Here is a 27,934-nt window from a genome sequence, read left to right on the forward strand (position 1 = left end):
TTAAAATTACAATAAAATTAGATTTTATTGTAAATTAAAATTTTTTGCTAAAAAAATAGTAGAGATCAACTGAGGAAGACACCTGATTTTGACCTCTGGCCTCCATAACACACACACACACGCACGCACACACAGACACACATGCACACACACACAAACACACATGTACACACGCGCGCGCGCGCGCACACGCATTCTCACACACGCGCGCACACACACGCACACATGTACACACACTCTCACACACACGCACACATGTACACACACTCTCTCTCACACACACACACACACACACACGCGCGCGCACACGCGCGCGCACGCACACGCACACACCCCAAATACATAGACCAGACTCCAGACAGCTCGGTGCATAAGTCTGTAATTCTGAATGATATAAAAGAATAAACTTAAAAAAAAAATACCCCAAACCAAACACCAGTGGCTCCCGCAAGGCATGGTGGCCCATTCGTCCCACCCCGATAAATAGAGACCTCTGTCTATCTGCTCGCCCGCCCGCCCCATAACCCCTCTGCTATAGACATACTCTGGGTATATATTACTGTACTCCGCAATAGACATCTCCCAAAAATAGATCTCAGCCCTGCCACAGGACTCTAACCTGGCCCCACACCCCGCTTCAGGCCACCCGCCACTGCAGCACACTCGTGTCTTTGCCCCCAGTGGTTAGGACCGTGCTGTCATCCCACAAGAAGGCCACATTAGTCACATGGCTGCTGTGTCCACCGTATTTGTGGCTGAGGGCCTGTTAGAAGGGAAGAAGAGGGGAAAGAGGTCAAAGGAAGAAACGCTGCCTGGAGGCCACTGCCGTTTTCTTCTTTAGTGCCACACATAAATGTGTGTGTGTGTGCTTGTGTGTATGTGCACGTGCGTGTGTGTGCGTGTGTGTGCATGTGTGTATGTGTGTGCATGTGCACGTATGTGTATTTGTGTGTGTGCGTGCGTGTATGTATGCATGTGTGTGCGTGTATGTGTGCATGTGTGTATATGTGTGTACATGTGCACATGTGTGTGCGCGCGCGCAAGCGTGTGTATGTGTGTGCATGTGTGTGCGTGTATGTGTGCATGTGTGTATATGTATGTACATGTGCACATGTGTGTGTGCGCGCGCAAGCGTGTGTATGTGTGTGCATGTGTGTGCGTGTATGTGTGCATGTGTGTATATGTGTGTACATGTGCACATGTGTGTGTGCGTGCGCGCAAGTGTGTGTATGTGTGTGCGTGTGTGTGTATGTGTGCATGTGTGTATGTGTGTGCGTGTGTTACAGGTTTTTATTATATAGTCTAGGTTGTCCTAAAGCTTCATTTTAATTTAATTTAATTATGTTTTGGGGTTTTGGAGACAGGGTCTCCCTATGCAGCATTGGTTATCCTGGGACTCCCTTTGTATACCAGGCTGGCTTTTAACTCACAAAGATCTGCTTGCATCTGCTTCCGGGGTGCTGAGATTGAAGGTGTGCTCCACTACTGTCTGGCTTGATTTTAGTTTTAATTACATGTGTCCACGTGTGTCAGAGTCTAGGTTTGTACAGTGGCCCTGGAGGCCGGGAGAAGCTGCTGGAGCTGAATGTAAGCCGGCCCCTGATGTGGGTGCTGGGACTTGAACTCAGGTCCTCTAGAAGAACAGTACATTCTCGTAACTGCTGAGCCATCTCCCCAGACACCCCTCCCTTCTTATGCAGGCGTGTGAGTATATGGGTGCACAAGCACCAGGGAGCACCTGTGGGGGTCAGAAGAGAACTCATAGGAGTTGGGTCTCTCCCTCCCTCTGCTATGAAGATCTTGAGGATCGAATTTAGGCCATTAGGTTTGGCAGTGAGCACCTTTAACTGCAGAAGATATGGCTCAATGGTAGAGCCCCGCCTAGAATCCCCCAGTGAGGGGCTGGGGGCGTGGCTCACTGGTAGAGCCCCTCCTAGAATCCCCCAGTGAGGGGCTGGGGGTGTGGCTCAGTGGTAGAGCCCCTCCTAGAATCCCCCAGTGAGGGGCTGGGGGTGTGGCTCACTGGTAGAGCCCCTCCTAGAATCCCCCAGTGAGGGGCTGGGGGCGTGGCTCAGTGGTAGAGCCCCTCCTAGAATCCCCCAGTGAGGGGCTGGGGGCGTGGCTCACTGGTAGAGCCCCACCTAGAATCCCCCAGTGAGGGGCTGGGGGCGTGGCTCACTGGTAGAGCCCCTCCTAGAATCCCCCAGTGAGGGGCTGGGGGCGTGGCTCAGTGGTAGAGCCCCTCCTAGAATCCCCCAGTGAGGGGCTGGGGGCGTGGCTCACTGGTAGAGCCCCACCTAGAATCCCCCAGTGAGGGGCTGGGGGCGTGGCTCACTGGTAGAGCCCCACCTAGAATCCCCAGTGAGGGGCTGGGGGCGTGGCTCACTGGTAGAGCCCCTCCTAGAATCCCCCAGTGAGGGGCTGGGGGCGTGGCTCACTGGTAGAGCCCCACCTAGAATCCCCAGTGAGGGGCTGGGGGCATGGCTCACTGGTAGAGCCCCTCCTAGAATCCCCAGTGAGGGGCTGGGGGCGTGGCTCCATGCTTAAGTTACACTAAAATCTTCATTAGATCCTAGCCCTGCATCATTAAGAAAAAACGTTGGAACCGGGCGGTGGTGGCGCACGCCTGTAATCCCAGTACTCTGGGAGGCAGAGGCAGGTGAATTTCTGCGTTCGAGGCCAGCCTGGTCTACAGAGTGAGTTCCAGGACAGCCAGGGCTACACAGAGAAACCCTGTCTCGAAAAAAACAAAAACAAAACAAAAAAAAAAAAAAAGAACAACCGCAAAAGGCTAAGGAGGCAGCCAAGCAGGCAGAAAAACACTGCTCTCCATCTCTAGCAACACATAAACGTGGGGTGATGACGCACATCTGTAGTCCTAGCTCTGGAGTGGCAGAGGCAGGGGGATTGGTGGGAATTCAAGTCATCCTTGGCTATATCGGAACTCTGAAGCAAGCCTCGGCTATTCGAGACCCTCTTCCAAAAATAAAACAGGTATCCCCACAAAGGAGCGAATAAGGCCTCCACTCCCACACCCTTAGGCCCTGCACAGAGACTCACTCTGGGCTGACAGCAGGGGTAGCTGAACAGGTGCACTTTGCCGAAGTCATCAGCAGAAACCAGCAACTTCCCATCATGAGAGCGGGCCACAGCATTGATGTCTGTGCCATCCGCCCCCTCGGGCCAGATCCCTGTAGACGCCACAAGAAAAGGAATAAAAATTTGCTCAGAAGCTACCCATGGTGTAAGGAAAAGAAAAAAAGTTCAAGACCTCCCTGGATAACTTATAGAGGTGAGTTTCAAAAGGTTAAAAATAGCTGGGCAGCAGTGGTTCACGCCTTTGATCCCAGCACTTGGGAGGCAGAGGCAGGCGGATTTCTGAGTTCGAGGCCAGCCTGGTCTACAGAGTGAGTTCCAGGACAGCTAGAGATATAGCTCAATGGTAGAGCCCCTGCCTAGAATCCTCCAGTGAGGGGCGGGGGTCGTGGCTCAGTGGTAGAGCCCCTGCCTAGAATCCTCCAGTGAGGGGGCTGGGGGCGTGGCTCAGTGGTAGGCGCCTAGAATCCTCCAGTGAGGGGCTGGGGGCGTGGCTCAGTGGTAGAGCCCCTGCCTAGAATCCTCCAGTGAGGGGCTGGGGGCGTGGCTCAGTGGTAGAGCCCCGCCTAGAATCCCCCAGGGTGGGGCTGGGGGCGTGGCTTGACCCTCCAGGTCCCAGCTCATATAGCTCTCTTCAGGAGACCCTCCATAACTTCTTCAAAGAAGCTGGCCCAACAGGCCTTCTCCTGTGCTACTTCGCCTTTCCCAGCTACTCCCGATGTGGGTCACACTGTTTGGAGTGAGGCTATCGTCCTCATTTGACTGCGAGCTGCAGAACAGCAGACCTGAGACTCTCAGGGTCATTCCACATCTCAGTGCCGCCAGGCCATGTGGCGAGCGATGCTGGCTTGGCCCTGAGGGAACAGGTCACTTGGAGGGGCTTCAGCGTGGCTCTCTGAGCCAGGTGCCCCATGAATTTGGTTTCATTCTAAGCTCTGAGGGACTTGAGAGGTCATTTTCCTCTGTCCTTCTTCTTCTGCTAGTACCATCCCAACAGCCTCAGAGTGAATTCTCGGTCCCGCCTGGAAGCCACCCGTATAAGACTATGAAAATCACAAGCCAAGGTTATTTCTCAGAGTTCCGGTCCTCAGTGGAAACCTCCCCATTCCAGAACTTACCGAAAACTCCAAAACCCAAGACACAAGTAGCGGTAGCCCATTCCACATTTCTCACGGTTTCTGCACTGGTGATCTGCTTACAGGTGGCGGGGTCCCCTGCAGCAGACAATCAGGAGAGGAGTTCAGGGCCTGAGGGGACCAGACCATTAACCAGTCTAGTTCCCAGCACTGAGGTTCAAGGTCCCGGACTTATTTCTGTCTTCCTGGACCAGCTGAAGGCTGGATTTTGGGTGCTGACAGGCTAAAACCTGAGCTGGGTACATTTGCATAAAAACCCTGCTGTCCATTCATCAAAGCCCAAGGGAAATAACGGGGCGCACCCGGAAGCAATCAAGCTAGAGATCACAGTTTCAAATCAGACCAGTTTGGACTAGCTCAAGGACCAGAGCTGTATGCAAATCACATGCAAATAGGCGACAGAAGAAAGGAAACCCGCTAGTGTCGAGGACTCACAGTACAGAATCTCGTAGTCTCCAGAGTTGGTGACAAAGCAGGTGCTGTCCTGGGCCCAATCCAGGTGGGTTATAAAACTGGAATGGCCCTGCAGGGGACGCAAGGGTCACTTAGAGCATAGGAGAGGGTTGATCCAGGGAAAGGGCGTGGAATAAATCAAGATTAGGAGGCAAAATACATAGAGTGAGAACACATTGGGCTGGAGGGAAGGATACACAGGCCTTCGGAGGGTGGGGGCGGGGCCAGACTGTGATGGGCGGGGCTGACAAAAGAGCCAAGAAGACAAAGGCAATTTAGAACAGGTGGGCGGAACTCCACACGGGGGGAGGGGCGGGGCGGCGAGTTTAGAATGCGAGGGGCGGGGCTACAAATGGGGGCGGGACTTGGAAGGTAAAGGTTGGGGCCACACGAAGGGGCGGCTTAGAACACAGTAAGGGATGAGGAGGGGGGCCGACTGAGACGCCTTGACATAGTCAGGGCAAGAAAAAAGAAATCAGCTGCGTTCTGAAGCTGTGGCTGGCTCCCTTGTGGTAGAAAAAGTTAACTTTGCACCCCACTGGGCGGGGTGGTGGCGCGGGCTGGGGACCACTGCCCACTCACCGAGCACTTGCCCAGGCGGCTGACCTTGCGGCCACCCTGGTCCACCGTGTACACGTACACCAAGTTGTCGTGGGAGCCCACAGCCAGGTACGCCCCGTCTGGGGAGGGGGAGGGGCTATGAGGAAGCACCCAGGCTCCGCCCCTCCTCCACAGTCCCCGCCTCCCTCCATGACCAGCCCCTCCATGGGGGTGCTGTCCGTCACCCCCCAGCCTGTACCGCTGAACCTCAGTCCCCAAGGCCCTGCCTCCCCAGGACCCCAGGCCTACCTGGTGAAAAGCTGACCACGGAGATCTGCTCGTTGCCATCTGTGTGGATAGCCACCAGGTCACGGGTGTCCGTGTCCAGTAGCAGCCACCTTAAAGGAGAACGCATAATGGGGGAGGCTGCACTGCCGCTGCTGAGGGGCCTGAAGGAGGGCCTCGCGATGCAGGGCGCGGCCAGACTGCCATGGGTGGAGCCACACAGGGAGCAGTGAGGCCAGGCTGTGTGAGGTGAACAGCACCCACCCTCCCACCCCACCACGTTTAGAAGTCCGGGGCCCAGACCCACGGGGAAGAGGGGACAGAGGCGGGGCTTCAGACTGGGCGGAGGCCTGGAGCTGCAGGTTAGAAGCTGGGGCCTCCAAGGACAGTGGGATATTAGGAAAGGCGTGGTCCGTGCACTAGTACCTGCCGGTCACTGTGCCCACCGCGAGCACGGAGCCGCTGGGGTGGAAGCCAGCCGAACGGGCAGGGTCCTGGGAAGGAAGGGGAAAGAGTTGAGCTCCCAAGTGCAGCTAGCCGCCCAGTCAGAACCAGTTCCCAGCATGGCCTAAGGTTCTATCCTCTCCGGTGCCTTCCGGAAACCGCCAGAAGCCATCCCCATTTCTTGCGTATACTAACCTAAGAGAAACATAATCTGAATTGCTCTGGAAGAGTGCTCGTAACTGCGGAGCCATCTCTCCAGCCCCAAGACACCTTTCTTTTAAAGATTTACTTATTTAATGTATGTAAGTACTGTCACTCTCAGTCACACCAGAAGAGGGCATCGGATCCCATCCTAGATGGTTGTGAGCCACCATGTGGGTGCTGGGATTTGAACTCAGGACCTCTGGAAGAGCAGTCGGTGCGGCAGTTTCTCAGAAGCCCGCGTCTGTATCCCTCATACCTCGATGCTTCTGCTCCACACCGGCTGGTGCGTCTCCGAACTCCACAGGTGCACCAGCTTATCCTGCCCACAGGACACAAACTGTGCCCTGCTCGGGTGTGTGGCCAGGCCCCACAGCTCCTCCACATGGCCCTGAGGGAAGGAGAGAAGGAAGATAATGGGAAGGACCCACCGGGTAGCAACCCAGGCAAGCCCCTTCTGCACATGCGCTGTCTCCTGTGACGCCGGGCTGACACTTTGCAGAATGGAAGGGAGGGGAGGTGGCGGAAGTCTGAACTCAGAAGCCACACAGGTCCCACCCACCGTGGGTACACACCCTCCAGGCCTCAGCCCAAAGGATCTGGGAAGAGCCGAGTGGCCTTGTCGAGTCACAGAAGTGAGGTCGGAGGTCCAAGGTCTAAGGTCACATGCGGGATCTTCAGCCCTCTTACTGAGGGTGGCTGCCAGCCACCGAGTCAGCTGACCTCTCTTTGGAACCTCAGGTTTTTAAGGTTTTTGTTTATGCGTGTGTTCCTGTGTGTATGTACGCGTGTATGTGCGAGCGTGTATGTGTGCATGTGTTTGTGTGTGTGAATGTGTGTGTACAATATGTGTGAATGTATGTGTGTGAATGTGTATATGTGTGAATGTGTGTGTGTGTAATGTGTGTGTGTGAATGTATCTGTGTGAGTATGTGTATATATGTGTGTGGATGTGTGTACGTGTGTTCTTATGTATGTGTGTGTGTTCTTGTGTGTGTATTTGCACACACACCTCAGTGCAGAAGTCAGTGTTAAATATTGCTCATCATTCCTCCCTCTTGTTCCCTTTCTTACTTACACTCACTTATTCTGTGGGTGTCTGGCTGTGTGTGGGTGCGTTGTCAACACCTGCATATGGACATCAAGTGACAACTCGAGAGAGTCAGGTCTCTCCTTCCACCGGGTAGTGTCCAGGAGCTGACCCAGTCATTAGGCTTGGTGGCAAGCACCTTTACCCCGAGCCATCGCTGTGGTCCCCGCTCTATTATTTTTATGAGGGTCTCTCTCTAAACCTAGAACACACCAACTTGGATAGACAGGCGGACTACAAGCCCCAGGGGTCTGGAACTCCAGAAACGCTACCACGCACGCGCACACACGGCGCACATGCACGCCCAGCTAGTATGCAGGAATTCTGGGGAAAAACCAAGCTGGGGCCTTATGTTAATACAGGAAGAACTTCACCTTCTAGCCCTGTCTGTTTTGGGATAAGGTTTCCCTTTCTCGTCAAGGCTAGCCTGGAACTCAGACATATTCCTGCCTCCGTATCCTGCCTGCTGAGATTACAGGTATGCCACCATGCCAAGCTGGGAGCCTCTGTTTCATGTTCTATAAAATGGGGCCAATTATCATATGTTCCTCAAAGCATCGTGGTGCTCCCTCAGACATGAATGGGAAGTGCTAAACACAAGGCAGGCACAGGGGCACAAACCCAGCTCTCAGAATGTGGAGGCAGGAGGATCAGGATTTCAAAGTTATCCTCAGGTAGACAGCTAGTTCAGGGCTAGTCTGGGCTACACAATACCTTGTCTCAAAGGCCAAAAAAATAAAGGACTAAAGGGGATGGAAATATAGCTCAGTGGGAGAGCCCCGCCTAGAATCCTTCAGTGAGGGGGCTGGGGGCGTGGCTCAGTGGTAGAGCCCCACCTAGAATCCCCAAGTGAGGGGCTGGGGGCGTGGCTCAGTGGTAGAGCCCCACCTAGAATCCCCCAGTGAGGGGCTGGGGGCGTGGCTCAGTGAGGGGCTGGGGCGTGGCTCAGTGGTAGAGCCCCGCCTAGAATCCCCCAGTGAGGGGGCTGGGGGCGTGGCTCAGTGGTAGAGCCCCGCCTAGAATCTCCCAGTGAGGGGCTGGGGGCGTGGCTCAGTGGTAGAGCCCCGCCTAGAATCCCCCAGTGAGGGGCTGGGGGCGTGGCTCAGTGGTAGAGCCCCGCCTATAATCCCCCAGTGAGGGGCTGGGGGCGTGGCTCACTGGTAGAGCCCCTGCCTAGAATCCCCCAGTGAGGGGCTGGGGGCGTGGCACAATAGAAAAGCAGTTGCTCAGTATGTCTGGGGCCCCATGTTCAGTTATCAGCACTACACCAAGAAATGAACTGGTCAGTGGTGGTGCACACCCTTAATCCCAGCACAGAGGCAGGAACATCTCTGGGAGTTTGAGGCCAACCTGCCAGGACTACATAGAAAACCTTGATTTGAAAAACCAAAAAAAACAAAAACAAAAACAAAAACAAAAGAGTGAATGGCAGACACAGGCCAGCTTAAAGAAGGTCCTCAGAGACTAAATCTCACTAGTAATCATTAGCCCTGAAAAGAGTAGCGTATGGTTAATCAATAACTACAGTTACAGGTAGTAATTTATATTATGATTGATATTCAGTTATATTTTTGCTATATTAACATAAACCACTAATATAATAATACAGCTGGGCGTGGTGGCTCCTGGCTGGGCGTGGTGGCTCCCGGCTGGGCGTGGTGGCTCACTGCTAGGAAAGAGGATTGTGATTTGAAGCCAGCTTGGACTATCTAGAAAGATCCTGTCTCAAAGCAAAAGAATAATAGATAAATAAATATTCATAGAGGTTAGTAAGGTTCTTTCTTGCTTCAGAGAAGGAAAGTCCTGCGGCACCGAGCTGTAAGTCCAGCAGGAGACTCGCCATGTATATTCAAAGCTACGCTTGCTATATAGCAAGTACTAGCCTAGCCGCAGATACACGGGAGACCCCGTCTCTAGGAAACAAACGAAACAAACGAAGAGAAAACCTCGCGCTGGCAGGAAGGCTCCGCAAGGAAAAGCATTGCTTACAGCGGTGGCGGCGGCGCACGCCTGTAATCCCAGCACTCTGCCAGAGGCAGGCAGATCTCTGAGTTCGAGGCCAGCCTGGTCTACAGAGCGAGTTCCAGGATAGCCAGGGCTACACAGAGAAATCCTGTCTTGGAAAACAAACAAACAAACAAACAAACAAACCAAGAAACAAAAAAGCACAGGGTACTCTTTCAGAGGTCCTGGCTGTATTCCCATAGGGTGGCTCACAACAGCTTGTAGCTCCAGCGCTCCAGCGCTCCAGCGCCAAGAGACCCGGCGCCCTCTTCTGGCAACTATAGGCATTGCATATATGTGGTGCACAGACAAAACACTCACACATTAATAATAATAATAATGATGATGATGATGATGATGATGATGATAATTCTTATTAGAAGAATAAGAATTATTAGAAGATTGTGCAGCCTTGCTCTCCTCTATCTTTTAAACTTTTTATAAAGATTTATTTATTTATTTTATGTATATGAGTACACTCTAGCTATTTTCAGACACACCAGAAGAGGGCATCAGATCCCATTACAGATGGTTGTGAGCCACCATGTGGTTGCTGGACCTCTGGAAGAGCAGCCAGTGCTCGTAACCGCTGAGCCATCTCTGTAGCCCTCCTCTATCTTTTGGGGTGCCCTCCTCTATCTTTTGGGGTGTGGTCATCCTCAGGAACTCATGCGAGAAGGGCTCCTTGCGCCTCTGTCTCCTCCAAGCTGGGATTACAGAGACACATCACACACCCAGCTTTCAACACTCGTTCTGCGGTTAAGCTCTGGTGTTCATGTTTGCTGGGCAACCGCTTTACCGACTGAGTGACCTCCCCAGTCCCATCTTCCCTCTGTCTTCTTACAGACACCAAGGCAGAGCGGCATCTGAACGCAACAGCACAGATTTTAGCTAGACTTGCAGAGGGAAAAACGTAAGGCTCAGATAAAGAAAGGGGACCATTGAGCAAGGAAGGCCAAGACACTGCAAGCTACTCCCCTGCCTCAGACACCAGTCTCAATGGTATACTCTGACTAAATGACAAAAACCTCACAAACCCTAATGCAGTCACTCTCCCTGTCTCACGGACACAGAGGGGTAACTTTCCCAGTATCACACAGCTAATGAGCTGCAGGGTTGAGATTTCCAAAACACTAGCCAAGTCACAGGGTCCAAGTCCAACTACTATGCTACACTACCCCGGGCGGGCTAGCTTGGTTTTTAACTGAGTATGACACAGCAGGGAGGGAGGACTGGGATGTTGCTGGAAATATTAAAAATGATCATCTTGCCATCTCTCCTGCCCCAGCAGGCCGCAACAGCATGTCGCAGCGGGACGTGTTCTCACCACTGAGCTATTCTCTCCCAGCTAGCTCCCACAGCATCCCAGCTGTGTCCCCTCTCCACCATAAGCCCCCCTTTAATCAGCGGAGCCACATTCCAGTAACCAAGTAAATCAAAATTCTTAATGCTTAATTATCCGATCAGATTTATGTATTAATAATATCAAAGTTTACAAGATGTCAATATAATAATTTTAGAGCCAAATGCTAATGATAAAAGCTTTATCCCAATTATTCTAGCCTCATGAAATTATCATCCATTCTTCCCTCCCCCTCTCCTGCGACCTCCCTGATTCCCCAACTCCTAGCTCCGCCTCCCCTTTCCTGTCCAATCACAGGCCTTCCACTGCCCTAATGTGATTGGACATGGGAAATCCTGCAACACTGGGCGTTTGAGTTTCAAGGAGAAATCAGCCCAGTGTGGCAGTGTCCACCTGCAATCCAAGTGCTTGGGTGAGAGACAGGAAGCTCAGGAATTCACGGCCAGCCTTGGCTCCATTGTGAGATTTCGGAGCAGCCTGGGTTACAAGAGATCCAAATCTCAAAGATTAAAAAAAGAAAAAGAAAGAAAGAAAAACGACACTGCGGACGAGGAGGGGCAGGGAGAGGGAAGTGGTAAGGTCAGGGCGACCCCGACCCCATAAGGCCTTCTAAGATCCGTGGAGACTGACAATTTGCAAGGACAGTTACCGACCGAAGAGGATGCTATGCCCGTCAGACCAGCAGGGGCAGTCTGTTTGGGAGCAGGGGTGCTGGGGACCCACTCCAGTAGGCAGGTAACCCTCGGGGCGTTCTGGGCCAGGGCAACGTGGGAGGTCCGAAGAGAAGAGTGATAACGGAAGGGCAGGGATGTGGGGCTTCCCGGGCCAAGAAGAAAGGGTGGGGCAGGGGTGTAAGCAGGAAGAGGAAGAAATGGAGGTGTGGTAACAACGATGACAGTGGTGATGGTGATGGTGGTGGCAGTGAGGATGAAAGAGGTACAATTAGGGGTGGGACGAGAACTGGAGGCGGGGGTGGGGGTGGGGGGCAGTACTCACCTGGACAAGCAGAGAGAAACCTGTGTGCACCGAGCCAAGCAAGATGCAGTTACGGGTGGTCCCCACGTACAGTGTGTCTCCCCTGCCCTCTGCCACAGTGCGCACAGGGCCAAAGTCCTCCGGGACCTGAGTGGGTAGAGGCGTGTGCAGGACACATGTGAGGTGTGGTGGGATGACGCGTGTCGGGGAAAGTCCAGAGTTAGGAGCCCGGTAGGGTAGCGGCCTGGCCCCCCGCCATCCCCAGTCCTCACCTCCACCTCCTGCACCTTGCTGTAGTCCGAACCCCAGAGGACCACCCGGCGATCGCGGCCCCCTCCAGACACCAGCGTCCCATCCCGCAGGGCGCAGAGAGCAAACACGCCCCCATCGTGGGCTCCGTGAACTTCCTGGGTGATGCGGTTTCCACCTGCAGGGAGATCAGGGATGGGAGTGGGCATCGGGAGGCTGGACCCCGTGAGGACCTGAAGCCACAGGCCCACACCCACCTGTTCATGCACCTTTCTGTGTTTCTCTTGGGCTTGCACCCACGACCGATACGTCTGCGCAGCACCCATGGACTCGCCCCTTTATCCGCCCTCCACTGAGTCATCGGAACCCACCCACCCGTCCTTTGACTAATCCCCTCACGCTCGTCTCCATGGCTTCTTCCACGCACCCATCCATCTCCGCACTCACCACTGTCAGTTCTCCTGCCATCTCTTATTTATCTGCTCGTCTATATATCGATCCATGTATCCAACTCTCACCCACCGACTCATTCAGCCATCTACCTACTAGTCCATCAATCGGTTCTCTCACTTCCTTCTAGACACCTGCCTCCCATACATCCACTGACATTTCTCTGTTTAATGATCCAACAATCCTTTCTTACACTGCCCTATTCATTCATCTATTTACCTATTGGTCCTTAAATCAATCTACCACCTCACCTACCCACCCATCCATCTATTGGTCCATCAATTCCTCTTGCCACCCTTCCTTCTATCCATCTCCATCCACCCATCCACCCATCCATCCACCCATGTATCCACTCATCCATCTCATCCATTTATTGGTCCATCAGTCCATCTTACCAGTCTTCTTTCACCCATCCATCCATCCATCCATCCACCCATCCATTCACCCACCCATCCATCCATCCACCCATCCATCCACCCATCCATCCATCCACCCACCCATCCATCCACCCATCCATCCACCCATCCATCCTCCCATCCATCCTCCCACCCATCCATCCATCCATCCACCCATCCACCCATCCATCCACCCATCCATCCACCCATCCATCCACCCATCCATCCTCCCACCCATCCTCCCACACATCCATTCTCCCACCCATCCTCCCACCCATCCATCCTCCCACCCACCCATCCTCCCACCCATCCATCCTCCCACCCATCCTCCCACCCATCCATCCTCCCACCCATCCATTCTCCCACCCATCTATTGGTCCAGCAATCCATCTTGTCACTTCTATTCATTTCCATCCATCCCTCTCCCCTAATCCACTCATACAGCCATTCCGTCATTTCCCATCCATCCATGCAGCTGTCCATCTGTCCATCTACTCATTCACAAATCCGCCCACCTATTTATCCATCCTTTCACCCACTCTTCCATTCATACGTACACAAATCCACCCATCCTTCTCCCCAGTTATTCACACAACACACTGCCTACAGCTGGGTTGTTTCACACAGTTATACTCGGGCCTCAGTTGCTAACGTGAAATTAGCAGAGGTCAAAGGCTCTGCAGGAACCAAGAACAGCAACAGAGTCCGAGATGCCTGAGCTGAACCTTGTCAAGGATGCAGGGACTGGAAGATAAGAGTTCATCCTAAGGGCTGGAGAGATGGCCCAGCGTTGAGCACTTGTTGCTCTTGCAGAGGACCTGGGTTCAGACCCTAAGGTTAACAAGGTAGCTCACACCCACGCACATCTCCATTCCCGCAGGACCTGGTGCCCCCTTCTGGCCTGTGTGAGCACTGCATGCACATGATGCACACTCACACACGAAGACACAGCACTCACACACGCAGGCACAGCACTCACACACGCAGGCACAGCACTCACACACGCAGGCACAGCACTCACACACGCAGGCACAGCACTCACACACGCAGGCACAGCACTCACACACGCAGACACAGCACTCATACACGCAGGCACAGCACTCACACACGCAGGCACAGCACTCACACACGCAGGCACAGCACTCACACACGCAGGCACAGCACTCACATACACGCAGGCACAGCACTCACACACGCAGGCACAGCACTCACACACGCAGGCACAGCACTCACACACGCAGGCACAGCACTCACACACGCAGGCACAGCATTCACACACGCAGACACAGCACTCACACACGCAGGCACAGCACTCACACACGCAGGCACAGCACTCACACACGCAGGCACAGCACTCACACACGCAGGCACAGCACTCACACACGCAGGCACAGCACTCACATACACGCAGGCACAGCACTCACACACGCAGGCACAGCACTCACACACGCAGGCACAGCACTCACATACACGCAGGCACAGCACTCACACGCGCAGGCACAGCACTCACACGCGCAGGCACAGCACTCACACGCGCAGGCACAGCACTCACACGCGCAGGCACAGCACTCACACGCGCAGGCACAGCACTCACACGCGCAGGCACAGCACTCACACGCGCAGGCACAGCACTCACACGCGCAGGCACAGCACTCACACGCGCAGGCACAGCACTCACACGCGCAGGCACAGCACTCACACGCGCAGGCACAGCACTCACACGCGCAGGCACAGCACTCACACGCGCAGGCACAGCACTCACACACGCAGGCACAGCACTCACACACGCAGGCACAGCACTCACACACGCAGGCACAGCACTCACACACGCAGGCACAGCACTCATACACGCAGGCACAGCACTCATACACGCAGGCACAACACTCATACACATAAAATTAAATATTTTTAGATTTCCTTTTTTTATTTTTTAAAGATTTATTTAATTATTATATGTAAGTACACTGTCCTGTCTTCAGATACCCCACAAGAGAGTGTCAGATCTCTTTATGGATGGTTGTGAGCCACCATGTGGTTGCTGGGAATTGAACTCAGGACCACTGGAAGAGAAGCCAGTGCTCTTAACCGCTGAGACATCTCTCTGGCCCTCTAAATTTCCTTTTCTTAAAACTGTGTACATGTATGTGTGTGCATGGGTATGTTTAGACATGTGGACATGAGTGTGGGTGCCTGCAGAAGCCAGAGGACTTAGAGCCCCTGGAGCAGGAGTTGCAGGTCACCTGACACAGTTGCTGGGTGGCAAACTCAGGTCCTCTAGAAGAGCAGAATGTTCTCTTAACCACCTACCCATCTCTCCAGACTCCCACATCTTAAAAAAGGAAAGAAAAAGAAAAAAAATGTACCCCACCACGGTGCTGGAAGCTCAATGGTTACAGTGCTTGCCAAGCAAGTGTGAAAACCAGAATTCAGATCCCCAGAACCCACACAGACACCGAGCCTTGGAGGGAGGATCCTGAGAGCAAGCTGGCCCACAGGAGGGGTTATATCGGTAAGCTCTGGGCTTGATTGAGAGGCCTGTCTCAATGAATAAGAGCAATACTGAGGGCCACTTGACAATCACGTCCAGCCTTTACACAGACACACACACACACACACACACAATGGAAAAAGAGGAGAAATTTATCCGACAGTGGCATTGATTCCACCCGAGCCTGGTTACAGGAAGGGAGAGATTTAAACAGCTAAGGGTGTCTCTGAAACTAATGCACCGACACTAACCTTTGCCCCAGATGTAGAGGTTCCCCCCAGAGTCTCCAGTGACCACGTCGCCACCTTCCAAGAAGGTCACACACAGCACATACTTTGGTTTCTCGTGTTTCTATACAGAAAGAGAAAGGAAGGAAGGTGTCAGGGAGTGTCACTGAAGCAGGTGGCCCTGTGCAGATCACGGGCATTCAGGGCTTTTGGTCCCGGGAAACCCCTGTGGTTTGGGGAGGGAGACCCCACCGTCCCCTCCCACCAGAACGACTCAGGCCACCTGGGAGTTCTGACCATGTTGTGACCCTCGACCACCTGAGACAAGTCTCTTGCCCCCCCCTTTGTGCCCCCACGTCTCTGCCAGTTCTGCCTTCACTCTTCTCTGCTTCTTCTTGCCTCGGGCACCTGGCTTCCAGAGTCTAAGCTACATCTCCCTCTGTGCCTCAGCCTCCAGTGCCGCCTGTGGGCTGAGGAGAGTAGAGAGGCCTCTGGAAAGTGTGCCTGTGCCTGCCCTCCTGGACCCTTTCTGTCCTGTTCTGCTTCCGTGTGGATGCGCATGTCTGGGAGCACACGCATGTGTATTTACACGGAGGCCAGAGGACAGCCATGTGGCGTTCCATGGAAGACATCCGCCTTGGTTGTGTCTCTCTCTCTTCTCTCCCTCTCTCTCTGTCTCCCTCTGTCTCTCTCTCTCTGACACAGGAGTCTTACTGTGTAGCCACGGCGAGCCTTGAACTCACAGAGATTTGCCTGCCTTGACCTCCCAAGTGCTGGGATTAAAGGTGTGCGCCACCACACCTGGCACGTTGATTTGCTTAGTTTTGTTTTTTTTAATTCGTTAGACTTTTTATTTGTTCTGTAGGCTTATGTGTTGTACGTGTGTGTTTGTGGACAGTTGCGGGGTCAGTTCTCTCCTTCCGTTATGTCTGTTTCAACGACTGAGCTCGGCTTTTCCGCCTTGGTGGCAAACTCCATCAACTGCTGAGCCATCCTGCTTACCTAAATATTGTTTGTTTTAATTTTCACTGCTTAAAAAGTCTGTGTGTGTGTGTGTGTGTGAGAGAGAGAGAGAGAGAGAGAGAGAGAGAGAGAGAGAGAGCATGTGCCGTTGAGTACTGGTGCCGGCAGAAGCCCCGGTGGGTTTGGGATTCCTGGGCGCTGCCTGACGAGGCTGTTGGGAACTGAACTTGGGTCCTCTGCGAGAGCACGGCAATGCTTAACCACCCAGCCACCCCTGACTCTCCGCACCTCGCTTTTGAAACAAGATCTTACTGGGACATGGGGCTTGTCACGTAGGCTAGGTGGGCAGACCGACGGGGCTGAGGACTGCCTGTCTCCATCTCCCCAGTGCTGGCATTGTAAGCACATGCCCTGCTCCCTGGCATGTAGTATGTGTGTGTTCTGCGTGTTCATGTATGTGCTACTGTGTACATGTGTGCACACTAAGTGTGTTTGTGTTCGTGTGTGTTCTGCTATGTGCGTGCTAAGTGTGTTTGCTGTGTGTCATGTGTGTCCATGCACATGGGGTATGTGCTGCTGTGCTCACGTGTGCCTGCACATGTGCAGCTGCTATCAGACGCCTTCCTTGAATGCTCCTCATGTATTTTTACCAAGGCAGGATCTCTTGTTGAACCTGGAGTTTACCCCCTTGGCTGGCAATTGGAACTCCAGGCCTCATGCGCGCAGGGTGAACTCATATCCAGAGCCATCTGCCCAGGCGGCCTCTCCCTGAGGCCTGTCTCTGTGAATCCCCGTATCATTCGGGCAATGCTGCTCCTGATCTGCCTGGAGCGCCTGTGTTCTCTCAGCCCCTGGACGCGCACAGGTCAGAGCTCAGTAGGATCTTCCCTCATACAGGAGAGGAAACAGGCCCAGCACTAACAGCTCCATCCTCCCGTACCTCCTCCCGTACCTCTTCCCATACCTCCGATGCCCTGGAGCCCTCTGGGCTGTCCCCTGGGTGTCCCCTTTTGTCCCTCAAGATCAGTCTGTCCACAGATCCCTGGCACTCACCTCGAACAGGCCCTGCCGCTTGCTCAAACTGCCCCCCTCCAGGGTCCAGAAGTAGACGTGGGATTTGCCGCCGGTTATCAGCAGGCTGGGATCAGTGGGGTGGAAGGCGGCCACCAACACGGCCTCGTTCGAGCACTTTGAGGGGGGTCAGGACAGATTCTGAATGAGGATCTCAAAGCCACCAGGACTAGCACAGCATACCCACCCACAGGACCGCCCCGGACAGCCTGCTTGCGGGGGCACGGAGGATACCCGCGGGCCCCTTTGGAGCTCCGAGTCTGTGTTATTCACTGTGCTGAGATAAGATCCATTAGTGCTTTCTATCATAGAAGAGGTTCAGAGAAGGAAAACACTCGCCTGCAGCTACACAGCTATTAAACTGCTATGTCCAAGATCCAGTTCACAATCATCTAATTCCACGACATCTAATTCCTATCCTTTCATCCTTTCCTTACGAGGCCCCTGGTCTAGAATCAAGATCCTTGCTCTCAGCCTAGGCATGTGATCTTGGGCAAACAACTTATCTCATGACCGACATGCGCCTTCCCACCCAACCCCTGATGACTCTTACTAAGCAGCCCTGGCTGTTCAGGAACTCACTGTGTAGACAAGACCATACCTAAGTTTGTGCTGAGCCTGGTCCACCCATACTATCCCCAGCCTCTCCACCTCCCACGAGAAGGACGCCATTACCAACCTCATTTCCAGCAGGAAGCAACCGAGGCTCACAGAGTGGAAGCCGTTTGCACGGTCATCCAGCACATGACGCCAGGGGCCCCATTTAAGTTCCTGTCTGGCTGCAGATTGCTAACATACGGTGCCGCGTGTCCCAGGAGGCCACCTGTAGGGCGGCAAGCTCACCTACCTTGCTATCCACCATTTTGTTCTCCTTGGCCCAGTCCCACACAGAGAGCACATGATCATTGGATTCGTCCACCGCACACAGCAGGTTGCCCCCATTCTGCGGAACACAGAGAGGTGGGTTAGGATACGTTTCCCCACATCCCACTCTGACTTATTCACCACACATGCCTGGTCACAAGCATGATCTACGAAGCACATTCGATGGGTCAGTATTGATTGCCAACTTGATCACAGCCTCGAGTCCTCTAGGGAGTGAGGCACTGTGGGCACACCCTCCCCTAGGTAGGGGATCTGAGCTGAGAACCAGCACACGCCTGTTGCCGCTCACTGCCGTCCATCGCCCCTGACTGTGGACGCAACGTGCGAGCTCCTGCTGCAAGCTCCTTGCCTTTCCATCGCTTCCCAGTTACCTTTCTCAGGTTATTATTATCATAGCATCAAGAAATGAAAGTGAGAGCCGGGCCGTGGTGGCGCACACCTGTAATCCCAGCACTCGGGAGGCAGAGGCAGGAGGATTTCTGAGTTCGAGGCCAGCCTGGTCTACAGAGTGAGTTCCAGGACAGCCAGGGCTACACAGAGAAACCCTGGCTTTTTATGTGCATGAAATCCAGCCATTATCAACACTGGCTGTGGGACTTGGGAGGGAGGGCTGGCAAGATGGCTCAGTGGGTAATGGTGCTTGCTGCCAATGCCGGAGACCTGGGTCCTGCTCCGAGGACTACCCACGTGGAGAAGGAGAGAAGCAGCAGCAGGTAGTTGTTCATGACGCCACAGGCTCACCACAGGCTCGCCACAGGAGCGCTGGTGCACTTGTGTGTTCATACACGTGCAAGCAAGAACTTCCACAAAAGATAATATAAAGACGGTCGGGGGAAGCTCAGCAGCGGGCACGGCAGATGGGCAAGAGCAAGGGGCAGTGACCTAGACAAGGAAAATACCAGCACCAAGGGGCTAGAGAGACGGCTCAGAGGTTAAGAGCACTGACTGCTTTTTCCGGAGGTCCTGAGTTCAGTTCCCAGCAACCACAGGGTGGCTCCCAACCATGGGTAATGAGATCTGGCGCCCTCTTCTGGCCTGCAGGTGTACATGCAGGCAGAAAGATGTATACATAATAAATAAATTAATTAATTAAAAAAATTAATTAAAAAAGAGAGACAGCTCCGTGGTTGAGCGCGCTTGCTGCTTTTCCGGAGGACCCGTGTTTGGTTCCCAGCACCCACGTCGGGTGGCTCACACGGCCTGTAAGTCCGGCTTTCATGACATCTGATGCTGTTTCCTGGATACTGCAGCAGGCAAAGTAACAGTTATCACCCAGTGATGACACGTAAAAATAGAGGACGGGCCATGACAGTGCACGCCTTTAATCCCAGCACGCAGGAGGCAGAGGCAGGTGGATCTCTGTGAGTTCCAGGCCAGCCTGGTCTACACAATGAACTTCATGACAACCAGGGCACATGGTGAGAATTTGTCTCAAAAATAAACAAATTAGATAACAGATGGATAGAAAGTTGGCCTGATGTTGTTTGTTGTTATTTTGAGACAGTTTCACTATATAGCCATGGCTATCCTAAAATTGGATATATAGATCAGGCTGGCCCCACACTCACAGTAATCCTTCTATTAGCCGGACAGTGGTGGGGCACGCCTTTAGTCCTAGCATTCGGGAGGCAGAGGCAGGTGGATCTTCAGGGCTAGCCTGGTGTATGTGATTTTCAGGACTGCCAGGGCTACACAGACATACCCTTCCTTGAAAGACAAGACAAAACAAAAATAAAAAACAATGCCAGAATTAAAGGCCTATGCTAAGACACTGAGTGCTTTTGAGACAAGGTCTCACATAGCTGAGACTGGCCTAGAGCCCCTGAACTCCTGCCTTGGCTGCCTCTCTCCCCCCCTCAGCCCCCCACCCCCATCCCCCAAGCTAGTGTTTCTTAAACTACCTTTGGGGAGTTTTTTACCCTCCAATCCACCGCAGACCAACACTTTCAAATAAAATTATCATGAAAAAAAAATCCATCATGGGAGTGGAAAGGGAGGACGCTTGTTTTAACACCAAATTGCTCCACAAATTCCAGAAAGATTATTTTAACTTCTGTTTTGGTCAGGGATTGGATGGCAGGCGTGCTCGCGGCACTCAGTGCTAGGGTTGAAATGCCTGGAGAGATAAGGAACTTTCCGGAATGCTCAAAAAATAACGGGCAAAAATAACCCATTGGAGAAAGAAGGGTACAGCAGTCCCATCTGTGCGCTGCGATCCCGGGGGTCCTGCGCCCTGTGCTGGGCTCTGGGTTGCAGGCCTGTGAGGCCCTCCCTGAGGCCCGAGATTTGAAGGGGTGTATGGCTTGTGACATCATATGCGCATAGCCCCGCCACACCCTGGGAAGGCGCTTTCTGAAGGCACTGGGCCCAAGACTTACAGACTTGGAGAAGGCCACACAGCACACAGCTCTGTCAAACACCCCCAGGCCCAGGACATGTAAGGTGGAAAGGGAAACTGAGTCCCACACACGCACATGAGGTGGCAGAGGCTGAAGAAAAGAGAGATGCACGTCGTTACTTTAGGGAGCAGGGGTCCCGGCTTCTGTCAGTCCCCTGTGCCCGCCCATTGGCCACAGATACCTTTCCTTCCTTTGTGGTGCCTGCCACCTGTCCTGTGGCAATGGTGACCATATCCGGATGGACAGCCAGACTGAGGAGAGGAGGACAGAGGGACAGAATTCAGCTGTGGGGAGGGAAGAACTCACAGGGACTCAGGACTCTTCCTTAGCAGATTAGAGTCAAAATGCACAGCTGTTCACTCAATAAACATGGATTTTAAAAACGTTTATTCATGAAGCCAAATGTGGTGGTGCACTTTTAATGCCAGCACTCAGGAGGCAGAGGCAGGGGGATCAATGAGTTCAAGGCCAGCCTGGTCTACAGAGTGAGTTCGAGGACAGCCAGGGCTGCACAGGCAAACCTTGTCTCCAAAAACAAAAACAGAAAAAACAAATGTTTTTTCTTTCATTTGCTTATTGAAACAATGTCTCATGGAGCCCAGGTCTCCACCTGACTTTGCAGCTGGGAAGAGCATTGAACTTCTGATCTCTTGAACGCTGGTGTTACAGGCATGGCCATCACTCCTTGTTTATGGGCTGCTGGGGAATCGAACCCAACGCTCTGAGCACGTCAGACAAGTGCTCTCCCAGCAGAATGCATGCCCGTGCATCGTCCTTTGATAGCATTGGCAGGCGGCCAGGGGAAAGCCTGGATTTCTAACTCACAATATCCACATGGCTCAGGGATGTTCTAAAATCAGTGGCCATGAAAACAGTAAATCCCAATATGGAAATACCTGGGACTCTGGGGGGGGGCAGCACTACATGCAATACCGTAAGTATCAGGGACAGTGAGTGGCGCATGTCTGTAATCCCTGCACTCCGGAGGCTGAGGCAGAAGAAGCGTGAGTTCAAGGCCAAGAACAGCTAAGTTTCAGGGCAGCCTGGGTTTGATGTAAAGAGACCCTGCGATAGGGAAAACAGAAGTTAGGGCGCTGGAGAGAGGGCTCAGTGGTTAAGGACCCGGGTTCAATTCCCAGCACCCACACTGGAGGCTTACAGCCTGCTGCAACTACACTTAAAGGGAACATGACACCTTCTTCTGGCCTGTGGGGACACTGCACACATGGGGTGCCCATACAGACAAATGGCATACGAGGTGCACACACACACACACACACACATTTAAAAAAACAAACAAAAAATAAACAGATAAACACTCTAGGGCCTGGAGAGATGGCTCGGTGCTTGAGTACTGGCTGTTTTTCCAGAGGCGCGGGTTCAATTTCCAGCACCCACATGGTGGCTCACAACTGTCTGTAACTCCGGTTCCAGGGGATCTGACACCCTAACACAGACACACATGCAGGCAAAACACCAATGCACATAAAAAAAAAAGATACACTATGTATGTGTCAATGCTCAAATAATCAATGCTCATTTCCCCACTGGTTTCCGTCTGGGATCTGCTGGTCTCATAGGAGGAACAGAGGTTTGGCAACAGCCTAACAGTCCATGGCGGTAGTCATGTGGAAAGAGGCCCAGGAGGCACAATTTGGACCGACGCCCAAGCCTGAGTTCTCCCATCCCCCAAACCACTGAGACTCACCATTTGATGTCATCGTTGTGCCCCAGGTAGTGTCGTTGCCTCTGCTCCTCCACACTGTACAGGACGGCCACAGAGGCCACAAAGTACACCACCTCCCCGGTGGGCAGCAGGTAAAGGTTGGCCCTGCAGTCCCGGCCTCGGTAGCCGTAACTGGAGACGTCCAGGGCTGGTTAAGGAGGCAGGTCAGTCCCTGCTGGCCCAATGGGAGTCCTAAGGCCACTGGAATATTTTCCTGTCCCTGGCCCTGGCCCTGCAGGGGTTGTTGAACCAAGGTGTTCCAAAACTAGAAATATTTTGTTTGTGTGTCAGTGTTTGTGTATGTGCATGCATGTACAAAGTGCAGAGGCCAGAGGGAAATGTTGGGTGGACCCCCATGGTTGGGTGGACCCCGGTGGTTGGGTGGACACCTCTGCTCCACACTGTGTTTTTTTCCACCTACATTTTGACACAATGTCTCTCACTGAACCTGGAGCTCAGAGACTCGGCTAGACTGACTGGCTAGCAAGCCTCAGGGAACCTTCCTTTCTCAGCCCCACCCAGCACTGGGACTGCAGCCACCAGAAGCTTGGCTCCTGTGTGTGTGTGTGTGTGTGTGTGTGTGCGCGCGCGCGCGCGCACGCCCCCTTCCCCCCCCCCCCCCCCCCCGCAGAGGATGGGAATAAGGTCTTCATGCCTAAGCAGAAAGCACTTTGATAACTGAGCTCTGTTTACAACCCTGTTTTTAGAAACTATATTACGATGTAGCCCAGGCTGGCCTTCAACTGGTAGCAATCTTGACACCTGGACATCCTCAGTGCTGCAATGACAGGCCGGAGTCATCACACTTTGCTAGATGGACTATGGATTTTCACAAATGTAATTAGGATCTCAGGATGAAGTCACCCTACGTGACAAGTGTCTTTATAAGAGACCAAAGAGCCGATTGTGGGGTGCACATCCGTAATTCCAGCACCTGGAAGGCCAAGGTGGGAGAGACTTACCTAGAAGCAGGCTATCTTACCTGGACTCCCTGAGTGAGGTGCTCGGAGGTGTGGTTCAGTGGGAGCGCACTTACATACAAGGCCTGTGCATGCGTGCTTACATGCTTGCATGTACGGATGCAGGGATGCATGAATGTGTGTGTCCATGTATGAACATCGTGTCTGGAATGACTCTCTGCCTTACTCAGGGACGCCAAGCCCAGGTCGTCTAGCTGGCCAGCTCGTCCTGGGATCCCACCTCCGCCTCCTGACCACAGGCTGCCGCCATGCCCGTCCAGCATCTATGTGTGTGCTGAGGATGGAACCTCTCCACACTTGTGCAGCAAACGCTGCGTCTAACAAAGCATCTTCCAGGGCTCGAACCCAGTCCTTCACCCAGCAGGAAATCCATTTTTCAGAGGTGACAACCAGCTGAGGCACAGGGAGGAAGGAAGGTGAGTTTTCCTTGGACACAGCCAGAGTTAGGGCTGGTTGAAAACTAGAGGTTCCAATTCATCCACTTACGACCGTTCCCAGTTTCCCCAGAGGCTCCACCTCACCGGGCACCGTCATTGGCACCGTCATTGTTTCCTGCTCTGGAATGTTTTCCTTTCATCTTTGTGTGCTGGTTCCAGTGCCTCTCTGAGAAACTCTGCCATTCCCTGGTGTGATTAGAACCCCCGCTGAAAGGTTCTCATAGAAACCTTGCTGTAGCCGGGTGGTGGTGAGCACGCCTTTAGTCCCAGCACTCTGAGGCAGAGGCAGGTGGATCTTTATGAGTTTGAGGGCAGCCTGGTCTACAGAGTTCCAGGACAGCCAGGGCTGCACAGAGACCCCATCTTGAAACATCAATATATCAATATATATGTATGTGTATATGTATGTATGTACATAAGTATGTATTTATATGTGTATGTATATATGTACGTATGTGTGTGTTAACCAACGTGTCCACCCTCCAGTTCCTCGTTCCTGAGCTTAGCCCTGTGAAGACCTTCCATAGATCAACACATCATAGCGCTTACGCTGTCTGATGATATCCATGAGAACCAAACATGGTGGTGCACAAAGTCCCGCCCTGCAGCCCCAGCCTTTGGAAGGTGCAGGCAGGAAGACCAAGCTCTCAAGATCATCCTCGAGTTAAACAGTCCCTGACCCAGCGACTCACAGCAGGTCGTCCCAGCTACCCTGCTTCCCGCTGGACCCCCTGAGCCTTCCGTGCCCCCAGCTTCTCCCAGCTGTGGCCCCTCCCGCGCCTCCCTCGCCACACCCGGACTCACCCTCTTCCAAGAGGGCAAAGGATACACCCAGTCTAGCTTCAGCCGGCTGGAGGGCAGCTCGGAGCGAGCGTCCAGGGTATAGGCGGGCGCCAGCTCGTCCGGGATCAGCATGGGCACAGGGCGTCCCCGCAGAAACATCTTTACGGATCCCTCCTCTGCCAAGACACCCGCGGAGGTCAGGCTCCACGCCAGGCCCACGGCTCGCTTGCAGTCCTCTCATTATCATCACTAACGTCGTTATTGTTATTTGAGACAGCTAGCATGGAATTTGAGACTGGCTTGGAATTCACTCTGTAGTCCAAGAACTACATGGAACTCAAGGTGATTCTTCTGCCTCACACTCCCAAGTGCTGGGATTACAAGTGTGAGCCACACAGCCAGCTAATTATAAATAGACAGGATCTCTTTATGTAGCTGAGGCTAGCCTTCCTTCAACTTCCAAAATGCCTCAGCCTCCCAAATGCTGGAATAATAGGTTAGGTCAAACCTCCCTCCCTCCATCCTTTCTTCTCTCCCCTTTCCTTCTCTTCCTCCCCGTTCCCCTCCATCTCCCTTTCTTAACAGGCGGATAAACTGAAGGCCCAGAAGCCAGGACCCCAAGCCTTCAGCAGGCCACGGTCATTGGAACCACGCCCATTGGAACCACGCCCACCCTCCACACTTACCCATGCTGAAGATAACTTCTTTGGTTTTCCTGTCAGGAAAAGATGAAGGGAGGGGGAGAGAGGGGGAGGGGAGAAGAGGAAAATAAGTGTTTTAGCAGGCACGTGCGATAGGACAAGGTACTCCCCCAACCCTGGGCTCTGCGGGTCTGGAACGAATAATCAGGCGAGTAAGGAGCAGAGCGCTACCTCTCTGCAGGCCCTGTGCTTTGCTCGTTAGATCTTGAAGAGCCTAAGACACAGGCCCAGAGAGGCAGAGATCGCCAAAGGGTCACACAGCACGATGTGGCGGCACGCGATCCTGGAAGACCGGAGTCACTAGGGACCCTCCCTCCTAGGCAACAGCAACAAAATGCTCCCCGGCGCTCCTCCCCTCCCTACCCAGCAACACCCAAACTTCAAGCAGCCAGGAAGAGGACAAAAAGTTCAGAGGAAGGGGCGTGTCTCCACCTTCTCTTCCAGAGGAGAGAAGGGCAGGAGGAGGGAGGAGGGGTGCTGCGAGAGGGTCTCACCCAGTTCCAAAGCTACTCATGGCGGCTGCCGGCGGAGCTTCGGGTCCGGGGTGGAGCCCGCACCAGCCCCGCCGCTTCCGGCCCTGGGAGGCGCCCGCGCCACCGCCCCTGCCCCGCCCCCGGCGGCTGACCCCTGCAGGAGTCAGGTGTCTCCGGGTCCCATTGCCAGGGCCACGGAATCCGGACACAAGACTGTGTCTGTGAGGGGTGGGTGACGGCTGACAGCACAGACTCAGAGGCGCGCTCGCCTGAGATCAGATCTCCCCAGTTCTGCCTCTTTCTAGAAAGATGAACGAGTCGCCCAACTTCTATCTCGGTTTCCCCATTTCAGAAACGGAATAGAATAGCTAGGCTTCCTAGTGTGATTGTGAGGTTGATGGAGGCTAATGCCGGAAGCATCTGACCCAGAACATGACTGTTAGAATTCAGGAGACTTGGGGTTTTTCTTTAGACTTACCATAGCCTGCTTTTAAGTCCTTGCCCCTTCTACTTCAGTGCGGTCCCACCCTTACACACTGACGCCCGCCTCTAGATACTAGACCACGCCCACCACTGGGCACACCCACGCCCTCTTTTTAACTTAGTCCTGGACTGGCTCTGTCTTGTCTGTGTTTTTGTCTCTGTTTCTTAAGACAGAGTCTCAAGTAGCCAGGGTGGCTTCAAACTGTAAACAGCCCAGGATGATCCTGAACCCCTGATCCTCCTCCCCCCACGTACCAAGTCCTGGGATCATAACTGTGAAGCCCCTGCACTGTATGTATGTAGTAGGTAGGTAGGGATTTATAAATCTGAGACAGGCTTTCACTGTAATCAAGGCTGGACTGAAACTCAAAGCGGAATCAAGCAACCCAGGCTGGCTTTGAACTCGTGGCAATCCTCTTGCCTCTCAGCCTCTTCTGTTACCGGCTTGAGCCATGGGCACTCCTGGCTTCCCTCTTAAAAACCACTGGCTCATCCACCTCTTGTTCGAATTAAGCAATCGGACTCTATCCAATTTCACAAGACAGGGAGGGCCTCAACGTTTTCTAAGCTATCCCATAAGATCTGCCACACCCACCTAGACCACGCCCAATCCTAAGCCACACCCACTATACACAAAGCAATTTCTTTTGGAGTAGGGTTTCTGAAATGACAGGTCCCCGCCCAAGGTTCTGATTCTACTAAGTTAACTCCAGTTACACCCCACATTCCAAGCACATTCCTACCTCCGATTCTTACATCCCCCTACAGGAACTTTGAGTGCAGCGTTCTGACTCCACCCAGAGAATCAAAGGGACTTCCTTTTACCTTAATAGTCACACCCATGAGCCTGGCTACCCTTAGCTTCCTCTGCTTACCCGCAGACCGTCCAGGCCTTAGAATACAGTCCCGTTCCCCAGAGATAGCCACGTTCCAAATATTGGCGCCACCCCTCCAGGCTTTCCATTTTGACCAGGCTACCCCGGGAGTACTGCGCCTATAGTTTGAGAACATGCTTACCCAACTCTAGGTTATAACCTCGTGGTCAGGGGTCTGGCTTTAATTCCCATACATTCCCTTGTCTGTCTGGGGTTGGGGCCCCACCCTCTAACTTACCCTTCTTTTTTGGCGCTACAATTACTACTGGAAGATGTGGTACGGCTACGGGGGTCCTCGCGACGCACAGAGGCCAGGCGCTCAGGAGACAAGTAGCGACGGCTGCTGCGGAAAGACCAGAGTGATGAAGGCTATACCGCAACGGTACAGCTGTCTTCTTCAGCAAGGTCTGAGAGGAGGCTGGGGTTTTGCTTTCCTTGTCTTACCTGCGCCCGGAGCTCGCCTCTTTCTTGGGGGAAGATGGGGAGGTGGCATAGCCGCCGACGCGTCGCGGGGGTCCGGAGCCATTGAGGGGCGTCCTGGTGGGAAGGCCTTTCAGGAGCTGGCACACTGGAGCAATGGGGTCAGAGCAGGGAAGATATGAGCATGAGGTCGTGCCTCTGCGTCTCCTCATCACAGCCTCCACCCCGACCAAAATACCCGAGGCGGTGGTGCCCAGACGCGGGGGCGCCCGGCCCTTCGGGGTGCTCCTCGCGCGCAGCGCCGCGCCCTGTTCTTCGCATGCCCGCAGGCGACGCAGCGCG

General features: G+C 53.5%; 1 protein-coding gene across 3 annotated transcripts; it reads right to left on the reverse strand.

Annotated features, from left to right (window-relative positions):
* Positions 1-363: 363 nt before the first annotated feature.
* Eml2 (EMAP like 2) lies at positions 364-27,934 on the reverse strand. Of its 3 annotated transcripts, XM_052171821.1 has the most exons (21): positions 27,831-27,934; positions 27,617-27,740; positions 27,411-27,515; positions 25,327-25,355; positions 24,687-24,816; positions 22,423-22,572; positions 20,896-20,965; positions 20,694-20,804; positions 18,278-18,373; positions 17,413-17,547; positions 15,421-15,520; positions 11,860-12,014; positions 11,609-11,734; positions 6,415-6,546; positions 5,937-6,004; positions 5,535-5,623; positions 5,268-5,365; positions 4,668-4,755; positions 4,215-4,310; positions 3,061-3,191; positions 364-763 (listed from the first exon to the last, which is right to left on the reverse strand). In XM_052171821.1, the coding sequence occupies exons 4-21, from the start codon at positions 25,328-25,330 to the stop codon at positions 638-640; spliced, it is 1,905 nt and encodes a 634-aa protein (XP_052027781.1). In that variant the 5' UTR covers positions 25,331-25,355; positions 27,411-27,515; positions 27,617-27,740; positions 27,831-27,934; the 3' UTR covers positions 364-637. The 3 variants fall into 3 exon arrangements, with proteins under 3 accessions (XP_052027781.1, XP_052027787.1, XP_052027796.1); XM_052171827.1 differs by lacking the exons at positions 27,411-27,515; positions 27,617-27,740; positions 27,831-27,934 and adding an exon at positions 25,836-25,908; XM_052171836.1 differs by lacking the exons at positions 27,411-27,515; positions 27,617-27,740; positions 27,831-27,934 and adding an exon at positions 25,774-25,841.

Source organism: Apodemus sylvaticus, chromosome 1 (assembly GCF_947179515.1).
Source record: "Apodemus sylvaticus chromosome 1, mApoSyl1.1, whole genome shotgun sequence".
Lineage (NCBI taxonomy): Eukaryota > Metazoa > Chordata > Mammalia > Rodentia > Muridae > Apodemus > Apodemus sylvaticus.